Source organism: Athene cunicularia (assembly GCF_003259725.1).
Source record: "Athene cunicularia isolate RWA chromosome 2 unlocalized genomic scaffold, athCun1 chr2_part1, whole genome shotgun sequence".
Classification (NCBI taxonomy): domain Eukaryota; kingdom Metazoa; phylum Chordata; class Aves; order Strigiformes; family Strigidae; genus Athene; species Athene cunicularia.
In genome coordinates, this window is record NW_020799095.1 from 126910170 (window position 1) to 126933017 (window position 22848).

The following is a 22848-nucleotide window of genomic DNA, read 5'->3' on the forward strand; positions in this document are numbered from 1 at the left end:
TTTTTTTTTTTTTTTTTTTTTTTTCCCCCTGAAGCCATGATTTCTTCAATGGGGTGGAAGGGGGTGAAGCTTAGCGAGGCTGTGGGTCTTTCCCTTTTCCTTCATCTTCCCTTTCACCTTTCGCTTGTCCCTTCCCCTTTCATATTTTTTAAAATGTTTTTTTACCATTTAAAATGTTTTTACCATTTAAAATGCTAATGGGGGCAGTGAGTTTGCTTCCGATGGCGTGCATGTGTGAGGAGAGCAGGTTAGCAGTTGAGGGTGGTCAGCAGAGGTGCTGGGTAAAAACGCTGTCACTTTTCAAAACACATTGCTTGGATTTATTTTTTTTTTCTCTCCCTGCTTTTCACTGAAGAGTTTCTCACCCTGCAAAAGTTTTTTCCCAAACTTTGCAGGCTCCCTCCCATTCTGTTAGACCCTGATGGATTCGAGGTGCCCAGGGTTGATGTGCAGAGCAACCCTCAGCCCTTTGAGGGGGAGCCCAGCGAGGTGCCCCCCTGTTCAGCTGGCCATCCTACCTCTCAGGAGTGCTGTGGACCATCACTAAGGGCTCAGCATCTCACAAGGTGCAGTTGTAAAGTTTTTTTGTCTAAATTTGCCCAGCACAGTGTTTCTTTGGTCCAAGGCAAGTCCCGATGAAAGGCAAAGTCCCACCCAAAGATTTCCGAAGTATCCTCTGTCCTTGATGAGACCTAGAAATCTTCAGACCAGCTCTGTTACCAATTCTGATCAACTTCAGACCAACTTTTATACTGGGGTTAGTCCACAATATCAGCTGGAAATGACATGTTCTGTATTAAAGGACCCTTTATAGAGATGTTTTCTTTAATGTGCCCGCATTAACTTCCCCAGCCTTTTCCCCAGTTATTTCAGGCATCCACTGTCTGCTGATCTCCTGATTTTCTAGCTTTCATGAGAAATCATTTAAATTAGACTCTTTGTTGACTTTTATTATTTCCATTCAAGTGTATAGTGAAAATGCAGGGGTTTTGTCTTATAAATACCACTTGTAAGAGAAACAGGAGAATTACAGGCATACATCACAAAGACAGAAGAGAAACCTAAGTTGCCAGGGAAGAGTTAAAAAACATTAAATAGGGACAACTCCCCAGTTTAACTCAACACACCGGGTTAGAAAACTGCACATGGTCAGAATATCTGATAAACTGAAAACTGTTGATTTCATCCAGAGTAAAAGAGTTAAGTCAAAATTATTTAATTTTCAGCAATTTCTTAAACCAGTGTTAAGTTCCTATTTATAGAAAAGCAGATGCCTATCACAAAACTGCTGAAGAGGAGGGAGGGGGGGCTGCATCCATACTTATGCTTTTATATCTGGAAGAAAACCTAGTCTCAGCCTGCATCAAGGCAGTGACTGGACCCTGGGGGGACCTTCTTCCTGTGAATGTACACTCATGTCATAAACATTTGGGGGTGTGCAGCTCTGTCATTACCCCTCAGTGAAGTACCTCCACCTGTATAAACAACTGCCTGTTAGACCAGGCAGCAAGAGACTGGCTGTAAGGCTGCACAGAAAGGGCAGGTACTGAGGTCCTGGTCCCACTGGGGGATAGGCAGAGACCTCATGAGAGCGAGACCTGATTTGTAATGCAACCTTCTCCCTGGTTTTGTGTCAAAGTCCCTATCAAGTGTCTAAAGGTTTAACATTTCCTTAAGGTTTGTTTTTTTCAATTAATTAAAATTAATTAATGCAAACATTAAATAACAATAAATACTGTAAAAATAATTAGTTACCATTAATGTTAAAAGAAAAAAGAAAAATTACTCATGCAGAAACTTTTATCACCCTTGACCCATATTTACAGGGCACCTCTAGTTGATGAAACTCTGCCGCTGCAGCAGTCCCAGCCCTATACAAGCCAGCACTCTTGCTCACAGAGAGGTTTTGCTCGAGGTGTGGCTGCGTCACCTGGTGTGGCTGTAACACCCATGTGGCTCTGCATGGGTCCTTGCTACTTGTGGCACAAGTCACCCATCATCTGTGCATAATGCTTGTGTCCATGCTGGGCATGTCCATGACCCCACTGAAGCACACCTTGCTCCTTCCCATCAGACATGCTTGCTCATGTGCCCACAGTGGTCAGCTCAGCCCGGGCGACTGCGAGCCGAGGGGTTTCAGCGCTAGCCCCTTTGTTATGCATCTACTTGGGGGCACTCATTGTTCCCTTTTATTGGGTGTAACTGGGCAGAAGAAAGCCTGTAGGTCTCAGAGCATCATGTTTCTCCACCCTTCCCAAATTTCACAAATATCTCCACTTCCAGCTGAAAATCTGCAAAAGCTTTCAGCACTCTGGCTTTGCCATCTGTTAACATATAGTTACTAACTCCTGAGCAGCACTAGGTCCTACAGGAGGTAGGTAGGAGCATGGTGGTGGGTACCTTGACAAGCAGGCTGACTTTCCCTTCAGCTGACGCAAAAAGGAAACAAGGCTGCTTGCCAGTGAGATAGGAAAAAGAGCAACAACGGTTCCCCAAAAAATCCAGCCAAGTCTTCCAGGAATCTAGGACTGTATTTTACCTGTTAAGGATTGTAAAAAGAGTTTTTATTTTATTTTAATCATGCTTTTAATGATCTTTCCTTTGCTCTGCATTTAGTTCTCATTAGGCAAAAATTTCCAGTTTAAGAGTAAAAATTTAAAAGCCCTAAAAAAGTCCAATCCTCATGCTAAAACCAGAGCTGCAATATATGATTTATTTGGATATACGGGGAGGGAAGATGTCATCTTACTAAGTTTATTTTGTACTTTGTATGTTGTAAACTTAGTCCAATGCAAAGTTCAGCTTAGAGGCCACAAGTGAAGTGGGTCACAACTCTGTTAGTTCCCTGTTAACTTCACCCTACAGAATACAGTCAAGAAGTTGCTCCGACAGAGCTTGGCACCTGGATCTTTGAGTTTCTCATTTGTTTCGCTTTAGGAGCAGAGCAGTTATAGCATGTGCTGCAGAAGCCGTTTAAATACTACTAGTAGTTTATCAAACTGGAGAATGTTTCCATTGCTGTCAGCCCTCAAAGATACATGTGTCCATTTGGAATGGTATTCATAACAACAATAGCAACTATATCTAGAAGATTTGTTTTCTTTCCATGCCTAAACTTGTTATAGCATTGCCCATACAAGTACCCATTGCAGCTCAGGCTGAAGTATTGATGGGGACTACATCTTGAAACATAGCACGGTGACAATGGATGGCAGTTACACATATCTGAAGTGTTGCATGGTGACCCATGCCACAGCAAAACCACCTCATCTGAAAAGCAGGGAGCAAAGAAACTGGAGAAGACCCCGCTCTGTCGCTTCTACTCCCTATCCCTGATCGCTTCTCCAAGTGTGGACTAATGTGGTGGTACCTGTGGTGGGACTCCAGCAGGGACAGGCGGGCACATTGGCGTGTCACTGGCAGTAAGACAGACGCAGTGCACCTGCATACAGTCCCAGATGGGTTGGTGCTGTGTCCCCCCACTGATGGCAGGGCTGGGCCTGGAGGGCTCTGCCACCTGTCCTCACAGGATGCACCCCCCAGGATCATTTTTTCAGACTTTGCACAAGAAGTTACAGGCTCTTACCTACTTATTTAAATAGCTTCTCCAGCAGGTGCTATTTGCAGTGGGGAGAAAATGCAGACCTGCACGCCATGAGGATAAGCAGGGGTCACATACAGTTTTCATGGCAGAAGTGTTACAGGGGAGGACATACAGCAGGCACTCTCACGCTTCCCTTGCCTTCCCAGCTTATAAACCTCTATGCTTTCCCTCTCCCCTTTCTTCTGTATCTGGTATGTACTTTCTATCAGAACAATCCTCAAATTTGCTCCCACACATCTGATCTCGCTGCCTCCCACACCCAGTCTGATCCCTTCGTGCCACCTGGCTCCTCTCCTGACTTAGCCCTTTGCTTCCTCCACCCACACAAACCCTGAGACTTTTTCACCATCTCAGATGCTCAGCGCATGCATCCAGCTATCATCCTTGCTCTGCTTCTTTAAGCCACTTCTCTCAACCTCAAATCCAGTATCATGGTAGCCATATAGTGTCAGGTTTTTTGCCTGAACATCATCCTTATAAGCCATGCACAATCTAGAAAATAAAGGTGGTTTGTATTATGGTCTTGGTTTCCAGTGCACACAGCACAGGAGGGGTTAAAGAAAGCAATACTCTGCGGGAGGGATGGAGACACACTAAGGGCTTTTCAGTTTTAAGCAGCCTTGTGAAAATATGATATGTAGAGCTCAAACTATAAATGTCCACTAAATATAGCATTGTGTGCTATTAACCCATACCCCCAAAAAAGTGATTCTGTTCTCTCTTTCTTTTTGTTTAGATATTAAGAAGAGCAGACAAGAATGGTAAGACTGGTCACTTGTATTCCCCCCTCCTTTTGGAAAAAAATTCATCACTGATTCAGCATTTTAAGTTATGCTTTAAACATTCTAACAGGAAAACCAGCCATCCCTCATGTCATTTCATGTTTTCTACAGGTTCAATGTAATGTATTTTGTTGTGCACTGATCCTTCCTACAGGTGCTTTAAGGGAAGAACTTGTGTTTTCAGAATTTGGCATGTGTGTTTGATTTGCACTTTGGCTGCACATATGTGTTTTCTTGGTGACATAGTGTTCACAAAAAGGTTTGAAATACTTGTTAGTAGCTCCACCTTATTAATTTAAAACCATCATAAGCTATATCCAGCAGTCAGATTTGTTTCCTACTTTTCACAGTTATGTATTTAGTCAGCATGTCAGTAGACAGAATAAAGCCTTGAATTCAACTCACATATTTATAACACAAAATTCATGAGGTTTTTATTATGTTCTTAATCAAAAGTTTTGCCCTTGTCCTACTGACTGATTTTCCTTCCACATATTTTTTTTCCCCTTATTTAAATTCAGTAAATTGGAGCATAGTACTGTAAGGCTTCACAAAATGCTCCTATTTTGGTGGCAGCAGGGAAAGGTCCTTGCTGTAAGGACCACAAGTGTAACCACTGGAATTTTTCTCTGGTATACATAGTCATGGTCTTGAATCTGACTTTACCTCTTTTTCCCATCTCAGAATTGCTGCACAATTTTGGACAAGTTACATTGTTGGTTTTGTGCTACATACCCCATCAGAGAAATTAAGCCCCTACTACTTCCCTGCATTACACAGAGTGTGATATTTGGTATGATGGAGGCTATTCTGTAGCTCTGCAGTTAGCATAATAGTATTTATACTTAACTCAGATAACCAGAGTTAGATCTTGCAGGATGAGAAGGAGACACAAACTTGCAATTTTTTAGCACTGTATGGGAAGAAGGGAGATGCGACTTCACGCAGAAGAATGGGCCAGGCTTTGGTCTTTTCCTGAAAGCGTTGAAGAGTGTCAGACCCACAGCTCATACAGGTTTAATCCTGACAAGTAATTCCCACTCAATCCTCAGAAAATTTGTATTGTACAGGTTCGATAAAGTGCACTCTCAGGTATTTAAAGACATAATGGATACTATTGGGAAAATCAGAAAGAATCACTTTCAAGGAAGAACTATTGGAAAGTAAGGGGCTACCATACAGTTTAATGGTATAACTGAGCCTGTCAGATAACCATTTATTGTTGTTGAGAGGGCAATCCCTCCCCTACAGCCCACCTCTGGCTACATATTCCTGCCCCAGCTTGTGTGCAGCAACTGGTGCTTCCCACTAAACCAAGGCAGGCTCCTTCAGAGAACTCAGGGACCACAAAACCCATCTCTGAGGGGTTTTTGTTAGTGGGTTTTTTTTGTCTCCCTCAGTCAGTTTGCCGGTGGCTTGGAAGGGCAGCAATGGTGCAGCCTGAATCCCAACATGAGGGCTGGGATGGGAAAGAGAAGGACGTTCCCCTTCAGCCATGCTTTTCCAGTTTAGCTATGTGCCAACCACAGCCAAGCTCTGTGGGCATCCCCTGCAGACCTCCTTGCCATGTTTGAAATAGATATTAATGAGTCTACCGTGAAGACTGATGAGAGTCAGAGTGTGTGGTGCAGAGCAGTGGTCATCATCCCCCTGGGGTCAAAAAGAGCCCCAGCAGCTTCATGTCCCTGCCCTGGCCTTTGCAGCTCATGCTGTGTCCCAGCCCTGGTAGATCCACAGCACTTCGATGATCAGGAAGGCTTCCAGCCCTCAGTGGGTTTACCCCACAGTTGATACTTTACAATTGAAACAGGGGAGACCGCTCACATGTTCAGTGACAAACTTGCTTGTTCCAGAACAATATGAAGCCACGTTCACCCTAGAGACTTTGGTCATCAGAATTCATACCTATATATGGATCCTTTACAACATATTACTGGGAGAAAAGTGACTAAGTTTAGTCAGTTCAGTTCTATTAATTTAGGTCCATAAGCTTGAAATGGTTTCAGTTTATGTGCTTAATTGTGTTTTCTCAAGCATCAGTTGCCCATGGGACTTCCACTTTGCTAATCTAGCACTGCACAGGCTCATGCCACATTAATGAGGAGGTTTGTTTTAGGGCTGGGATGTTAAGTACCTTCTCAGAAAGTGAACGCTCATCTAACATGCTTACACTGTTGTCAACACAAATTATTAGCTTTTGTTAATGACTAAATACTTACACTTTCAGTGTTACCTTTATGTGCTGGAGGAAACAAAGTATTGGCTTACAGTAACAAATACTACATTACTGTCCATGACACACTCCTGTTAACCCATACACTTTTAACAGGTCTCTCTCAGATCTGCCATATTCATTCTCTGTATGATTAAAATACTCTAAAAAAAAATTATCATCAAAAACCTTACTAGGTACTTGCTTGGCAGAAAAAAAAAAATCCAAGAGTGAATCAAGCTGATAAATAGGAATATTATAGTAGACACACTTTTACTATGGATTTAAGGACTGTGGGACTTAAGGTTATCCTTCTGCAACAAGAAAAGACAACTGTACTTGCAAAGACAGTATAAAATAAGAGGTGGAGAGAGCCCAGAAATCCTGCCTGAATTACTGTTACTCAAAAATACTACAATGATCTATGACAGCTGGGTTTAAATGAGAAACTCCTTTATGAAACAGTCATTCCCCTATTTGAAAGAAGCCATGCAAATGTTGTTTTCTTTGGGGTAGTGCCTTCTTTCTTCGCTAGCCCGTGTACATTCTGTTACCCTCCCATTTCTGGAAATAACAGCTATGCACAGCTTCCACAAGGAGATCAGCTTCATAAACTCTATAGTTCTTATTTCATGGCTGAGCAGCTCTATTCTGTATGGAGCAGATCCATACTCCTCCTGTAACTGAAAAGGTCATGTGATTTTCTTAGAGGGAGAACAAGACATGGGGAAGGAATATCACATTTATAAGAAATATATGGTTCATAATATTGACAAAAGCAACAGAAAACCCTGAGGGAAAAAAAGCAATTTCATAAAGGTGAGATGTTGCACACTGACCTTTTTGGAAAGGAGAAGTTTCAGGTTTGTATGTCAAAATGAAGTTTTGGTCAGGTTTACTTTACAAAACTCCATACATTCAAAGGAAAGCTAATTTGGAAAAATTCTAGCTAAAAGGAAAGTTCTTAATTTATTTAATTCCTTTTGCTATTTAAAACAAAGTAATACTCATTAAATTCCTCTCAACAAGTAAAATCTTGACCCTAGACAGCAGGAACAAGAAATATGGAAAACTGGAACTGCTGAATGCAGTCTTTACTAATCAAGACAATTTTTTACTCCCTCATCTCACAGGCAACAGCGGTTGCCCCACACACATGTGACTCCAGCACCTGGAGAGAGCAGTGTCCTGCTTTGCCTGCATCATGGTGGGGGCCATTTCCTATCCTCTTGTGGGAGAAGAGGGCTGGTCTTCTCTACTTTATCATCTCCATCTCTTTGTTGAGGGGAGCCTGGATGCTTCAGGTCTATTCTCTTATGAAGGTGGAAACGAATGACTCTGAGCCCAGGGACATGCTTGCCTGACTGTCGGCTTCTGAGCATATGTACCAGCACAACCACCATCCTTTAAGGCATGAGATTTCTCTCCTGTGCTGAAAACATAGCATGCCCTGGTGTTTAAAACTCTGCTTAGCGCTTCCACTGTAGATGAAAATAGCCATCCAGTTAAACCTGGAGGGAGGAGTAACCCACAGCCATGTCCTCCAGAAGGAGGACCTCTCAGCTGTCTCTCTCACCTCTACAAGTTTAAAACTAGTATTTGATTATGGGCTTGGTCCAAACTTGCATCTTCTGCCCCCAAACCCTTGGATCAACTCCAAGCAGGAGTTAGATGCTGTCATTGATTTGCAAATACAAGTCAGTTGTTATGAAAAAGCACTAAGCTATATCTCAAAATCCTTAAATCTCTTAAGAGGCAAATATTTGCAAACACCATAGGTAATATCTGCTATAGAAGCAGAGACTCTCAAAAAAAAAAAAAAAAAGCCTTAACAGTAAGGAGCACAGTAAACAGTATGCTGCAGGCAGTCAGGAATGACTGCAACCAAATGAGGGAAAATCAAAAAAATGACTAAACAAAGTAAGACTAAAGCTCCAGAGATGGCCAAACCTGAATATCAAACATCCAGAACAGACCAGCAACAACATATTATTAATGCCAGAACCAGCTAATTTATGTTTTGTTTCATTTTTTTCTCTGACATTTCAAAAAAGCACTCACTGAAAGTTTGTTTTCCCCCTAAAAATGTGGGGTTTATAATTTCATTGAATGCGAATCTGTCAAACGAAAAATACAGTCAGATGAGACTAATCCTCACATTCTGTCATATGTCTTCATTCACCACCTCCTGATGTCCATGGTATGGAGCAGGAACATCACACTTTTAAATGTAAAATTCTAAAACTGTATAGCATAATACTAACAGTATCTTCTCACCTGCCTTTAATGTAAGAAACTGTATAGAAGTCCCTCAGTGCCGTCTGTAAAATACACAGCACTCCAGCAGTAGCAAAATTGTTGTTGACTGCAGTGGCCTGGGGATTTCAGGCCAGCTCTAAAACCAGGCGAACATTAGCCTGACAAAAAACTGCATGTCATAAATAAAGGGTCCATTTTAAATAAGGCAATAGAGTGCAGCAGTAGCATCCTATAGCTTCCACTGGTGTCAGTGACCAGAGGAACTGATTCACAGAGCATACACATTTGAGTCACCTGACAAGATTTCCACAAAATAACCAAAAAGCCTCCAAGCTGCACCTCTATGATGATCAAGAGGAAATCTCACAACGCTCTTTCTAGAGTCAGTTTTGCAGAGATGAAGATAGGTGTTTTCATATCCATTATTTAGTGACAGTGCCATTGCAGGACAAACACTGACTTTGTAGGTGAATCTTCTACTACTGCATCTGTTCATGTGAGCTCTGGCAGGGTGATAGCTGCTTCACCACAGCAGTCCTCAGATGGTGACTTCTCAGTGGCTCTAGCTTGTAGCCTGAAGTGCTAATTTAAGCCATCCCAGAAGACTGAGTGAATATAACTGGGAGAGGCAGGGGAAGCATCTCAGGAAGGGGATCTCTTGAATCACCCTAACGTGAATGATCAGAGTTGACCTGGAGGCACTCTGAAGATCTCCATGTATGGCCTTATACTTTTTTTTAGGAAACGTTTTAGAGTTACATCAAAGCAAGGCATGTCAAGTCCCTGATTTCAGCATTTTTCTCTTGTCCAGTATCTCCTAATCTGGGTCTACAATGTCTTGCCATCTCATAAGGTCTTCAGGTAGCCCACAGACTGCCCCCATCAGTGCTGTGTGTCAGCAGCTACAGCAGCGCATGGGCTCTCCCCTCCATACACATGGACAGGGTAACCCCGCTCTTGTGTGCCCTTCCTCGAGAAAACCAGCTGTGTGCAGGAATCCCTTGGGGAAGCTCTATGTGCCATGATGCCCAGAAGTACCAGGTCTTATTAACATCATAGTGATCACATTTGAGCTATAGATTTACTGGGTGACTTTACAGAACATGCATTCTGAACGGGAGACAGAGCACAGAAATTCTCTGAACTACAGCATTGCTTATTTGAGCTCCCAAATTATTCAATCATTACTGGTAAATGGATTTGTAAGGCAAAGCCCTTGTAGCACAGACTCCAGAGACTCTTGCCAAGCTGCTGTTTGCTTCCTGAGCGTCTGGTTCCACTGCAGACACCACCCTGGCTCCTGTTTCAGCGCCCAGGTTCTGCCTGGGGTGGGATTCCCCATCCCACCTCCTGGGTCCCTCAGGTGCTGCAGGGCTGGACTCTGCGCTTCAGATTCCAAACAGTATTATTGCTAGAAAGACAAAATGCCTAATTTTAAACCTAAACCTGTTAGCCTAGTCCCTTCGGAACCACGTGGTTACATGTGCTAAGCTTTTCCAGCTTAACAGCTGGAATAATGGCTCAAAATCATTATTTCTGGTTATATCAACATTCAATATAGATCAGAGACAATGAAAGCTTAGTGCATTTGTACAGAATCTTTAAAGCTTCGTCCCATGTCTGTGCTTTTTCTTATGCAAACCCTTATGACTGAGACCTAGTGGATATTATTGGTATACTCTTTGGCACACTGAAATTTATTATTTCGGCAGCCCTTCCTTGGTCTGATTCCAGCCTATGTGCTGCATGCCAATAAATCAATACATTTTTTCAACTTTGTGCATCAGGTTCAGTCCACCTATGTCTGTTGTCATGTGCCCCCTGCCACTACCTCGTTTTCTCTATGTATAGGGCAATATCTTTTAGCACTTGTGGTCTGATCCAAACCTTTTACAGCAGGTATCAGTTCCTTCGAAAAAGTCAAGTCACACAGGAGGTACCTGGGATCAGGTGAGCTGGGAGGAGAACCCACGTTCATGCTGCCTTCCCACTATGTTTGCTTCAGTCATGCAGGGGACTGTGGCCTCAGTTGAGACACTTTAAGGCTTTAAGTTCTTCAAAGGCAGACAGATTTCAAAAAAACATAAAGGGCTGTCACAGCTCCCACAAGGGATTTAGAAAGTCAGCTCCCATTGAGAACTTGGGGGTCCTGGATGGGGCTGTGGTTTTGACCTTTGCCTTTCCTATGACAGAAGTGACTGCTTCATTTTGAGCACTATCATTTCCTAGTCTCTGCTGTACCTTCCTGGGAAATAAATACTTTCTGCCACAGGGGATTTTTCTATTTATTGGTTTCACTTGTTGTTATCTTTTCTCCCTTTGCTAATTTTTGCCCTACAAGGGCAGAGGACTATGGTTGTAGAGCCCCAGACCTGAAATAACCTGACTGCTCTGCCACTATGCATGTCTGGTTGGGCCAGGACCGTGCCATGGCCTCTGCTTTCCAAATCCTGTCCCACCAAGGTGAACCCAGAATGAGATCTAGTCCAGTGTTTTTTTTCCCTCCAATTGTCATAAGCTCTTCCTTGTGGCTCTTCCAGTTGACACAAGCCCTAGGGCTGCCACTCAGCCATAGGAGCTCCACTCCTACTATGTACAGACTGCTTTGGTGGTCCTCCATGGAGCTCACAGGCACGTTTAACTGCTAGGAGAGGCTCACAGTCCTAACAAAGAGTCCGTAATAGGTGGGAGTGGAAGTGTTTTGTTGCCCTCCAGCATTTGCTGGCATCTCTGCAAGACATCCTGCTCCTCTACATCACCATAATTTCCTTCACTGCCAGCAGACTCACCATTTGCCATCATCATCTTTGGGCATATAGACTCCAAATATATATATGTGCCCTTGTTCATTATTTGCTTGATATCTTTTCACTCACTGAAGTCATCTTTCAACTCAAAAAGAGAGTATGTGTATGGCTTTCTTTTGTCAGATATGCTTTGTCTATTGAAGTAATAAGCTATCCAAAATGTTTCCTGGAGATTACAAGTGTTTCTGGAGCAGAATGTCTGAGGGATGTCACTTGGGCCTGTTTCACACATAAAAACATCTATTCAACAGAGATTAATTTTACTGAAATAAATGTAAGAATGCAGTTGTAACCCAAATGAAGGCTCCTCTAAACCACCATGCAAATATATTTCTGAACTTTTAAGTGCTGCATAGGAAGATTAATTTCATTGTTCATCTATTTGTCTGCCAGTCAGGAGTGTTTTGACTCTGAGGAGGATGGGTAACTGTGCTTGTTTTGAAGAAACCCTGCTTTTGAAAGACATCAGAGATGATACACAAAGCAAGTGAGGCTTGCAAACCAGCTTCTTTGAGATAACATTGCCAAGGCAAACGCTGCTGAAGGTTGATATGTCTGAGGGATGCGTGGCTTCGAGAAGTTTGTCTTTCATGAATCATCCATCCCCTGTCACTTTGCCAGTGGCAAGGATTGAAGCATCTATAATAGAGGTTTCTGCTCAGCTATTCTGAAGTGCTTAAACCAGACAGTATTTATCTGGGTGCTCCAAGGGCAGCAAGGTGTGCTCCAGCAAGGCAGTGATGAGGATATATAGCATAGCCTTTAAAATAAAAGTCATTCTTGACACTTAAAAATCCCTGGCTAGACAAATGTGTTTTCTCTTAAACAGCACAAGGAGCACTTGTTAGGGGTTGGGTCTAAGCTTCCTCTGAGCTCTGAGGAAGTGCAGGGGTGGCCTGCACGACCAGAGACTGAATCCCAAGCTGCAAAACAGTTACACATATAAAATCAGAGAAGTGCCCTGGAAAATCAGAGTTTTTTTCAGTAAACATACTGTATGAAGTCTGTAAGTAACCGAATAGGTTCAAACCTCCTTGGGTTATGCCAGCAACAAGCTCAGTGATGTGTCAGTCAATATCAATAACATTCAAAATGTTATTGAGAATAAATAGCAATGAAGCAAAAGGCTATGTCTGCTCTTGGATGATAAAATTTAAAGAAAATAGCTGAAGTGCCCAATCTGGCTGTTGGCAGATCATTGATTTTCTAGATTGACGTAAAGCCAATGATCCTGAAGAGCAGAGATAAACAGACAGATGTTTCAGGTTTTGTGTCATACCCAGACTGTTCTATGAGTAAACTCATAACATGTTTATCTCAGGAAAGTTGCCAAAAATCACTAGTTTCTTGGGTATGTGTATAACTTGCATGCAAATCAACTCTTCCCAGCAAAGGCTCAAGCTGCAGAGGCAGTTTGATTAAACAATCAATTGTATCTGTATGAGCCAAAGGAAGCAGAGCTGTGAAAAGAAGCTTGTTTCAACATGCTCAATATTTGATATTCCTTCTCTGTAACCAGTGCCAAATGGCAGATGTATTTAGATTCTCATTTAGGTAATTATGGCAGCTCTGTCAAAGAAAATTGCCTACCTTCAACACAGTATTGTGCCATCTTGGTTTTTAGCTCTTGTAGATGCTGACATTTTATTTTGATCGTAATGATGATTATCTCCAGCTACAATCTGTCTTTTCATATTAAACATTTCAAAATGTTTTTGCTGAAGCAGACATTTAATTTGTGCGATTTTGAAACCTCTTGAAGGTTACATATTTGAAGCCATATATTCAAGTCAAAGAAATTATGAAATAATAACAAGTAAAAGAGTGAGGAAACTCCTCTGCATGCTGTAGTACAGCATGTAGTTACAGCACTGAAATAGTGCCTTTGTAATAGGTTCTTCACCACTATAAAATTAGGTCACAATATGTTGTAGATTAGTCTGGTGCCTAGGACATCTTAGTCTTTTCCTCTACAGTTGTTTTGTGCCTTATGAGTGATTCAGTATGTTTTTGAAGGAAGAGAAAAAGACATGTGAACTTAAATTTAGTGCTACCCAAAACAGATTTATGAAGTGTTAGGCTTTGAAAATATTCTTTATCCTTCATACAAAGGCCCAATCAGTTTAGATAAATTATTACTTAACTACCGCTTAACCATTCAAGCCTCTTCTAAATAAAAGCAAAAGGTGAATCTTCTTTCTTTGGCTTTTGTGTGCTGATTATCAGTCTTGCATTTAAAACTCACTACACTAGTCAATGAGGAATCACTTGTCCTAACTGTTTTAATAAAGTTATGGATTTGCCTCATCCCATGTAATTCTGAAGTCATGTCTGTACAGCAAAGAAAAGGGACAGTTGTTCTTCAGGACAGAAACAAATGTCAGCTGTTGCTGAGGGATCCCCAGTGAAATCGTGTGGACTTCTGTGCAGTCAGTTTTCCATTTGTAAACTTTTTTTTTTTTTAACATCCTGCTGACAGGCATTGGTTGGTTTCTCACATCACCTTCTCCTCAGCCTTGAATCATATACTCAGGAAAAAAATTAATTGTACTGACTGTCATATATTGTTTACATAGTCATTGTGATATGATTAGAGGCTGGAGTTAACAAAGTCTAATGGTCCTTGCGCCCCAGAGTCCTACTTTCCAGAACATAGAGTAGCCCAAGTCTGCCACTTCTGTCCCTGCAGCCACAGCCACCCTGTGGGTGGGATGAGCTTTCCAAATTGTGGCACATTTTATCCATTTTTCACAATTAAAAAAAACCAAAACCAAAACAAACATGGAAAATCTGAAGTATAGTAACTTCTTTGGGATTATCAGACATGTGTAAGTGAGGTGAGATACAGTGATCCCTTCTTCAATGAATGTTGTAGGAGTTGTTGGAATACCCTTTAGAAAGCATTGATGGTTGTGCAGTTTGATCTAACAGAAGGAGGATAGAACCTCAATCTGAAGTGATAACATGCTGAAAATACCAGATGAATTAATCTGTTCATTTTAACACATCTCATCTCAAGGATTTTGCATCATATAGTTAAAGGTCGTTATAATTACAGATGACTTAAGAAACAGATGAAACAGACTCCACTAAAGAATGTAGTAGAGATTGTAATATGAACTTTCTCCTTTGACTTATGTACATCCCATTACTGATCTTCTAAATGTTACCATATGGTACTGCCCCTCCCTCTGAGCATTAGTCCTGCAGACACTTCCACTCACTGCAGACATGTTATTGATGATGATGAGGACCCGTGTGCTGATGATTGGTTTTGTCCCAAACAAATGAGAACAGCAGATACTTAGAAAATAAAGTCAACTTCTTCATAATTGGGCTTCACTGTATATTAAATGACCAATTCAAACTCCATCTGAAAATCCATCTGAAGATTTTCACTGACCTCTCATATATGTCTAAAACAGTTTTCTCATTTCTGTATTTTTATGTAATCTCCAGATGAATTGCATGCTGGCAAATAGATATTTACTATTTTCTATGCTGACCAAGAAAATGAGCTGCAATTCTTTCCAGTGGAAGAAGACACGAAGCTTGCTTCCTATTCCATGAAAATCAAACTTTTAAAAAAATTATTTTGTTAATTACACACCAAGCATAGAGCTTTTTGAGAAATATGTATTTTAGGAAGAGAATCAAAATGCTGCAAACCAGTGCAGTGTATTGATTAGGTAGAGAGGAAAGCCAGGGTCAGACCCCTGCTACTACTGAATTGGGCACTTGAGTCTCAGTCTCCCATATGGAGAGGAAAGAAAGGAGGAGGAAAACAAATGGGAAATTAATAGCTCTAGATAGCTGAAGACATTTTCACTGAACTAATATGTTCCTTCAATAAATGTTTGCTTTTGCATTTCCCTGGATTTTCTCTGCCCCACTCAGTCTCAGGAGGTCACTGATCTTCCATGCAGAGGCGAGGACACGGACAGGGACTAAGTAGGAGAAGCATACAGCAGGATGAGGAGAAGCCATGATGAATGACATCAGGGCAAAGACAGGACTGTAGTGATGTGTTTGTCAGTAGAGACTTACCAAAACCAAACTATCTTTGATTGAAAGATAAGAAGGTGGAACAGTAACAGCTACCAAGAAAACTGAGAACTCTGATAAAACAGCCAATGCATTTAGCATCATGATATTTATGTGTCTTGATTAAATATGTAAAGTTTCTACATTTAATCTGAAGACCTAGAGGTTTTTAGTAGTTTCCGCTTCAACTACATGAAGTAAAACAAGCAAAATCATAAACGAAACTAAGGCATTTTCCATTTCTTCATTGTTTCAGATGACGGAAAACTGTCCTTTGATGAATTCAAAGCTTACTTTGCTGATGGAGTTCTGAGTGGAGAAGAACTGCATGAACTTTTTCACACCATTGATACACACAATACTGAGTAAGTGCCCCCTTCTTGCAATTACAGTGCTACTCTCTGTATCTGAGAATGGAAAAAAGACATCTGGCTGATTTTAGAGAACTTTCTTTCTTAAGAAGAAAGGTGCTTCAGGGAAGCTAGGCTGTGTCATATGGCTCTAAAATATACAAAGTGAAGTGTTTCTAAACCTTGTACAAATACCTGCATGTTCCAATAAATGTGATTTGGGTACTGAGAACACAGGGTCGAAACTGGATACCATCTGTGTTCCCCACACATGATAGTAAGGAAAAGGGGCTGTGGCCTCCTTAAGGCTTAAATATGAGTTCCTCAATTCTTGATCTCACTACACTTATTGAATTAATACATGAGATGAATACTTGGACTAGATATTGAGCAGGGGAAAAAATAAATTAAGCAATCATATATAGTAAAGAGCAGAAAAAGCCATCCTGTCTGGTGCTGGCAGTTGTGTTGGTGTTACCACTTAGGCTGTTTGGATATCCCAGTTATTGCTGGACTCTTAACAAGGCCACAGGAAAATGAGCTGACAGGAAGTTCATGAAGTTCAACAAGGCGAAGTGCGAAGTCCTGCACCTGGGGAGGAACAGCCCTATGCACCAATATATGCTGGGGGCCACCCAGCTAGAAAGCAGCTTGTCAGAAAAGGACATGAACTGAACACCAAGTTGGACATGAGCTAACATTATGACCTTGCAGCAAAGAAGGCAAATGATATTCTGGGCTGCATTAGACAAGGTATTGCCAATAGGTCAATGGAGGTGATCTTTCCCTTCTACTCAGGTCATACCTGGAGTGCTGTGTCCAGTTCTGGGCTCCTCAGCACAAGAGGCATGACATACTGGAGAGAGTCCAACAAAGGGCCACAAAGTTGATCAAGGGACTGGTGCACCTCACATATGAGGCAAGGCTGAGAGAGCCAGAGTTGTTTAGCCTGGAGAAGAGAAGGCTCAGGGGAGAACTTTATCAATGTATATAAATACCTCAAGGGATGGAGCCAAGAGGATGGAGCCAGGCTCTTTTTAGTGGCAGGACCAGAGGCAGTGGGTACAAACTCAAGCACAGGAGATTCCCTCTGAACATTATGAAACACTTTTTTACTGTGAGGGTGACCAAGCACTGGCCCATATTGCCCAGAGGTGCAGTGGAGTCTCTGTCCTTGGAGATATTCAGAAGCTGTCTGGACATGGTATTAGACAACTGGCTGTAGGTGGCCCAGCTTGAACAGGGGGACTGGACCAGATGACATCCAGAGGTCCCTTCCAACCTTATCCATCCTATGATTTTATGACTGAAGAAGAGAATTAATTTCCTTTTTATATGCTTTCTGGCCATCAGCAGTTATTCACAGCAGGTCTCCCATTTGCTATTAATTAAGAGGGTGTTACTAAGCTAGTCTTTTTTAAATCAGACTATTCCTGTGGTAGAGAAGGCCCCGAGTAAAGGCTGTTTATTACTTTCACTAAGAGGTTAAAAAGATATCGTGTAGTAATCATGACATGGTTTGTGGTTCCAGCTACAAAGAGCAAGTACAAAGTAAGTCAGTATTGCTTTTCTCAGCTGCCTACAGCAGAGCAAATATTAAGATGCTATCACAGCCCTGCTTCCTGTGCTTACTGTAAGAAGAGGTAGGAGCAATTTAACAGGACATTACCTTGGCCAATGCTAAATGCTGCTGTGTCTCTGGGTTAACTTCCACAGGGGGAAAAAAAAAAAAACAAAAACAACAAAACTAAAACAAAAAAAACAGGCTGTGATTTTGTAATTCATGTACTTCATAAAAACATCCAGACACTTAACTCAGTGAGATATTAGTAGCTTTGTTCCTCAGACACATGAGTTTGGCTGTCACCTTAATACTTTAGGACTTGCACATTACCCCAAGTAGCCCCAGACAGGCCTTTTCCCTTGGCCAGTTCTTCCTCACAGTGGCTCTAGTATGTTTTTTTTCTTCTTTGTTTGTCTGTGTCACAGCATCACGCCCTTCTTGTTCCCCTCAGCTCTCCTAGTCCTCCTCTTCAGACACCCAGTTGCCATGAGTTGTGCATCACTAGCCCAAAATGCCAACATGAGCCCAGGCCTATCACCCTGGTGGCCTATCAATGACCAGGCGTGATACTGGCCATTGATATGACAACTAACTTTGCAGCAGAAGGCCTGGAATTCCAGCCATGGGCTTTCAAAGAATCACAGAATAATCTAGGTTAGAAAAGACCTTGAAGATCATCCAGTTCAACCATTAACCTAACATTGACAGTTCCCAACTACACCATATCCCCAGCGCTATGTCAACTCTACCCTTAAACACCTCCAGGGATGGGGACTCCACCACTGGGCAGCCCATTCCAACCCCTAACAACCTGTTCTGGAAAGAAGTACTTCCTAATATCAAGTCTAAACCTGCCCAGGTGCAACCTGATGCCATTACCTCTTGTCCTATTGCTTATTACTTGGTTAAAGAGACTCATCCCCAGCTCTCTGCAACCTCCTTTCACGTAGTTGTAGAGGGCGATGAGGTCTCCCCTCAGCCTCCTCTTCTCCAGACTAAACACCCCCAGTTCCCTCAGCCGCTCCCCTTACGACCTGTGCTCCAGACCCTGCACCAGCTTCGTTGCCCTTCTCTGGACACGCTTGAGTCATTCAATGTCCTTTTTGTAGTGAGGGGCCCAAAACTGAACACAGGAATCGAGGGGCGGCCTCACCAGTGCCGAGTACAGGGGTCAGATCCCTTCCCTGTCCCTGCTGGCCACGCTGTTGCTGACACAAGCCAGGATGCCATTGGCCTTCTTGGCCACCTGGGCACACTGCTGGCTCCTGTTCAGCCGGCTGTCAATCAGCACCCCCAGGTCCCTCTCTGACTGGCAGCTCTCCAGCCACTCCTCCCCAAGCCTGTAGCGCTGCTGGGGGTTGTTGTGGCCCAAGGGCAGCCCCTGGCATTTGGCCTTAGTGAAACTCCTCCAGTTGGGCTCAGCCCATGGCTCCAGCCTGTCCAGGTCTCTCTGCAGAGCCTCCCTGCCCTCGAGCAGATCAACACTCCCACCCAACTGGGTGTCATCTGCAAACTGACTGAGGGTGCACTCGATCCCCTCGTCCAGATCATCAATAAAGATGTTAAACAGGAGTGGCCCCAAAACCCAGCCCTGGGGGATACCACTTGTGACCGGTTGCCAATTGGATTTAACTCTGTTCACCACAACTCTTTGGGCCCGGCCATCCAGCTAGTTTTTTATGCAGTGAAGTGTGTGCCCATCCAAGCCACGAGCAGCCAGTTTCACCAGGAGAATGCTGTGGGAAGCAGTGTCAAAGGCCTTAGTAAAGTCAAGGCAGACAACATCCACAGCCTTTCCCTCATCCAATAAGCAGGTCGCCCTGTCATAGAAGGAGATCAGGTTTGTCAGGCAGGACCTGCCTTTCATAAACCCATGCTGACTGGGCCTGAGCATCTGGTTGTCCCACATGTGTTGTATGATGGTACTCAGAATGAGCTGCTCCATCAGCTTCCTGGGCACTGCAGTCAAGCTGACAGGCCTGTAATTTTCCAGATCATCTTTTTCAGGAACCATCTCAAAACTCATTCTTCTGAAGAAGCATCACTGAAGGCATTATGTACTTGGAAGCTTGTCCATTTTTTCCACCATTACGATCTAATCTAATGAATATATTCTCTCTCTTTACCAGTTTTGCCTCCCTCCAGACTAGATGGAATTATTAAACCACTTTATCTTTTTCAGAATTATGAAGAAAGTAACTAATTGAAGTCTGAATTCTGGTCAATATTATACAAGTGTGTGCTAGGGAATATGTATCTCAGTTTATGATCTTTTATTAACAACTTCCAGGAAGATAAACATCAAATTTTTTTTAAAAGTTTCTACATTTTCCTTAGCCAATATACAAATCTTTTTTGTAAAAGATCAATACTTAAATTAATTGAGATACTCACTATTCAAAGAATGCTTATTGCAACTATTTAAATATGCAGAACCACATTTCTTTGCTGTCTTAAGGGCTTGGTTGCTTCTTTATCAACATTTTTTTCATAAACATGCTGTTCAAGAGCAGTACTGTCTGTGTGATTATATGGAACCGTGAAATGCCTGCAGATAAGAATCCTCTTTTAGATCTGTTCTCTGCAGTCCTAAAATCATTCACATAGGCACCTAATTCATATCAACATAGAGCAGTATATCCCTTAGGTGTAAATGCCTAAATAGCTCTGTGGATTTGTTTTTTAGCTCTGATCTCACTTATGCTTCTGTAAATCAGGCATAACCTTCCTAGAATCATTAGATTTAAGCCAGCACAATATGGAAGTATGGAATTGGACTCTTAATCCCAAGGCCATCCTAAAGCATCCAGTAACCCATCCTGTGTTGGAGACACTTGATACTAGGGTGCAACAAAGACAAACAGGTTTCCCAGATGTATCATTCTCCTTAACAGACAATACAGGAGAAGCAACAACATAAACAGATTATCTTGTATCATAAGAAAAGAAGGCTGTCATTATGTCCCTAATTTCCCTTATTTCCCTAATTTGACAAAAGTACTTACATGCTATAAATTCAAAGAAGAAGGTTGCAGAAATACTGCTAAATAAATAGGTACTATGTACAGAAAGAATAAGTAAATGTAACATTTTCATTTCCTCAAGCAATGCAGGTATTTACACCACACATAAATGCCTAAGACAGATAACTAGGGAAGCATGTCATGGTCTGCTGGATCATTTCTTGTAGTATCTCAGGATTTCATACCCAGCTTGACACAAGAGCAGACTTTGGGTTGTTTCCACCTGCATTACATCTTTTAGCTCTGCCAGCGTTCAAAGCCTCACTGTGTACATGAATCTTTGCACTTCAAAGCCTGAAGATAAAAAAGGAGGGTTGGCCTTGGGGTGATATCCATGGGCCACAAGCTTAGGAAATCTGAATTCCTTTTTCAGCTCTGCTGCAGAAATCTTTCAAAAAAATATTCAAAGCGTAAAAGACTTACAGTGGCTTAACACTTTTAAGGGAACTAAATTAACCAGGTATTAAAACCCTTGTTACATGGATCCTAATGTCAGTCTTGTTGAAGAGAGATTTAGAAGATTATTAACTTTTAAAAGACCAAGCCAAGCTAATGTAACATACCTGTTGCAAAGCAGATAGGCTATAGAAGATGGCTAAAATGAGCAATTACCATTTGCAATCTGGTAGCAGAGCAAATAATATGAGGTTTAACTTCCCAGCAAATTAAAGTTCTGTCTGCCTAACTGACTGTGGTCTCTGAACCTTGCTATTTGGTGCAGACAGGTGTTACATTTTTACAAAGTAAAAAAAAAGAGTCAGTTGGTACTGCAGTGACCATAATCACAAGGAAAAAATGATGAGTAGAAATTAGTTAGCACTGCATAAAGTTTCCAAGAGAGAGGTTGAATAGGAGTTCATTATGCCAGCATGAATTTATATTTACAATTTATCTAGACCCTAAAGTACAGGTTATTAATTCAGGGAAAATCATTAATTTTACATCAGTACATAATTTCAAAATGTATTTTGCAATTTATGAATGTACTTATGTATAGACAGGCTATTTTTTTTATTTCATTAAACCAACATTACCTTTTTATAACATTTTAAATATTAAATAAATACCAGTAAAGACACACCATACAAAATGATTGCATGATTTTTTTAACTTCCATTCCTTTTTTCTTTTGATACAGCCAGAAACAAATGTATAAATTAATATATACCGAGTACAACATAGATTAATAATGATGCTATCACTGTCTAGACAACCAAATTAGGTGAAATAGTGTGTCCATAAAAAAAGGAACTTATTTTTTCACATATTTTAGTACTGCTACAATACTTTACCGTTCTTGAAGGTGTTTTAATACAAGAATTGTGTTTGTAAGAACTGGCAATCAAAAATATAAATTGTAAGCAAATTTGTGGCAGGGTCTTCTGTCTACTGAGCCACAAGCCAATATAATAATTAGTTTATAAGCACACTACTAGATACACAGAGTTACACAGAAATTACCCCCATAGGCAGACTACCTCATATGTGTTCACAGGGTCTTAGCATAAGTTGTGGGTTTTTTAAAAGTCTCCTATGACCACAAAAAAACAAGAGGACACTGGACCAGTGAGCCACTGTGGTGACCCAGTGAATGCCAGTCGCCTGTTTTTTAATGAAGGCAGGGAGGTAATACCAAGAATTAATTCATATGTTAAATTAATTTTAACATTCTTCAGTAAAACAACCAACTTCTGAATATTCAGAGATACTGTGCTTCGAAAGATACATAAAGAGACAATAGAATGCTTTGATTAGGCCATACAACTAGCATCCCTGATGTGTAATTAGCACAAGGTGACTGTGTTAGGGAGGGTAGCAGTTAACTATTCTTCCTTAAATGCAGTTTCCAGTATTGTCATTCTTCATATTGAAGCTGAAAGCCAATTATGCATTTGACTTCTACTGAAAGTCACTTCTATTTGTTCTTTCCAGGGTCTCATGAAACCTTTGGGCAATCCCTCTTCAATCGCATACCATTAAATACTATAAAGAAGCTGTTACAGAGGGTCCCCACTCGAGGGTCCCCACTCAGATGCCCTCACTCCATCAGTGTAAGAAAAGGCTTCGCGTTGATGCAGCAGTGATTAGGTCTGGGCTGTTAAAGCTAGGTCTCCAGGTTCTTGTTTCCTAGCATGCACTTAGCACTTGCATCTACTGCAAAGCAGTGACTTTTATTTAAAGACCCTTAAAAAAAGAGAAGGTA

At 41.6% G+C, this 22848-nt stretch overlaps 1 protein-coding gene across 5 annotated transcripts in view; it reads left to right on the forward strand.

Moving 5' to 3' along the window:
- The window catches only part of NECAB1 (N-terminal EF-hand calcium binding protein 1), a 76491-nt gene that overhangs the window by 7067 nt on the left and 46576 nt on the right, over positions 1 to 22848 (forward strand). The window contains exons 1-3 of one of the 5 annotated variants that reach the window (XM_026843338.1): positions 671 to 757; positions 4341 to 4365; positions 15965 to 16073. In XM_026843338.1, the coding sequence (XP_026699139.1) occupies positions 686 to 757; positions 4341 to 4365; positions 15965 to 16073 (206 nt within the window). In that variant the 5' untranslated portion in view covers positions 671 to 685. Of the gene's footprint in view, positions 1 to 670; positions 758 to 4340; positions 4366 to 12057; positions 12152 to 15964; positions 16074 to 22848 lie in introns of those variants that run through there. The other 4 variants (XM_026843340.1, XM_026843339.1, XM_026843341.1 and 1 more) reach the window with 4 other exon arrangements.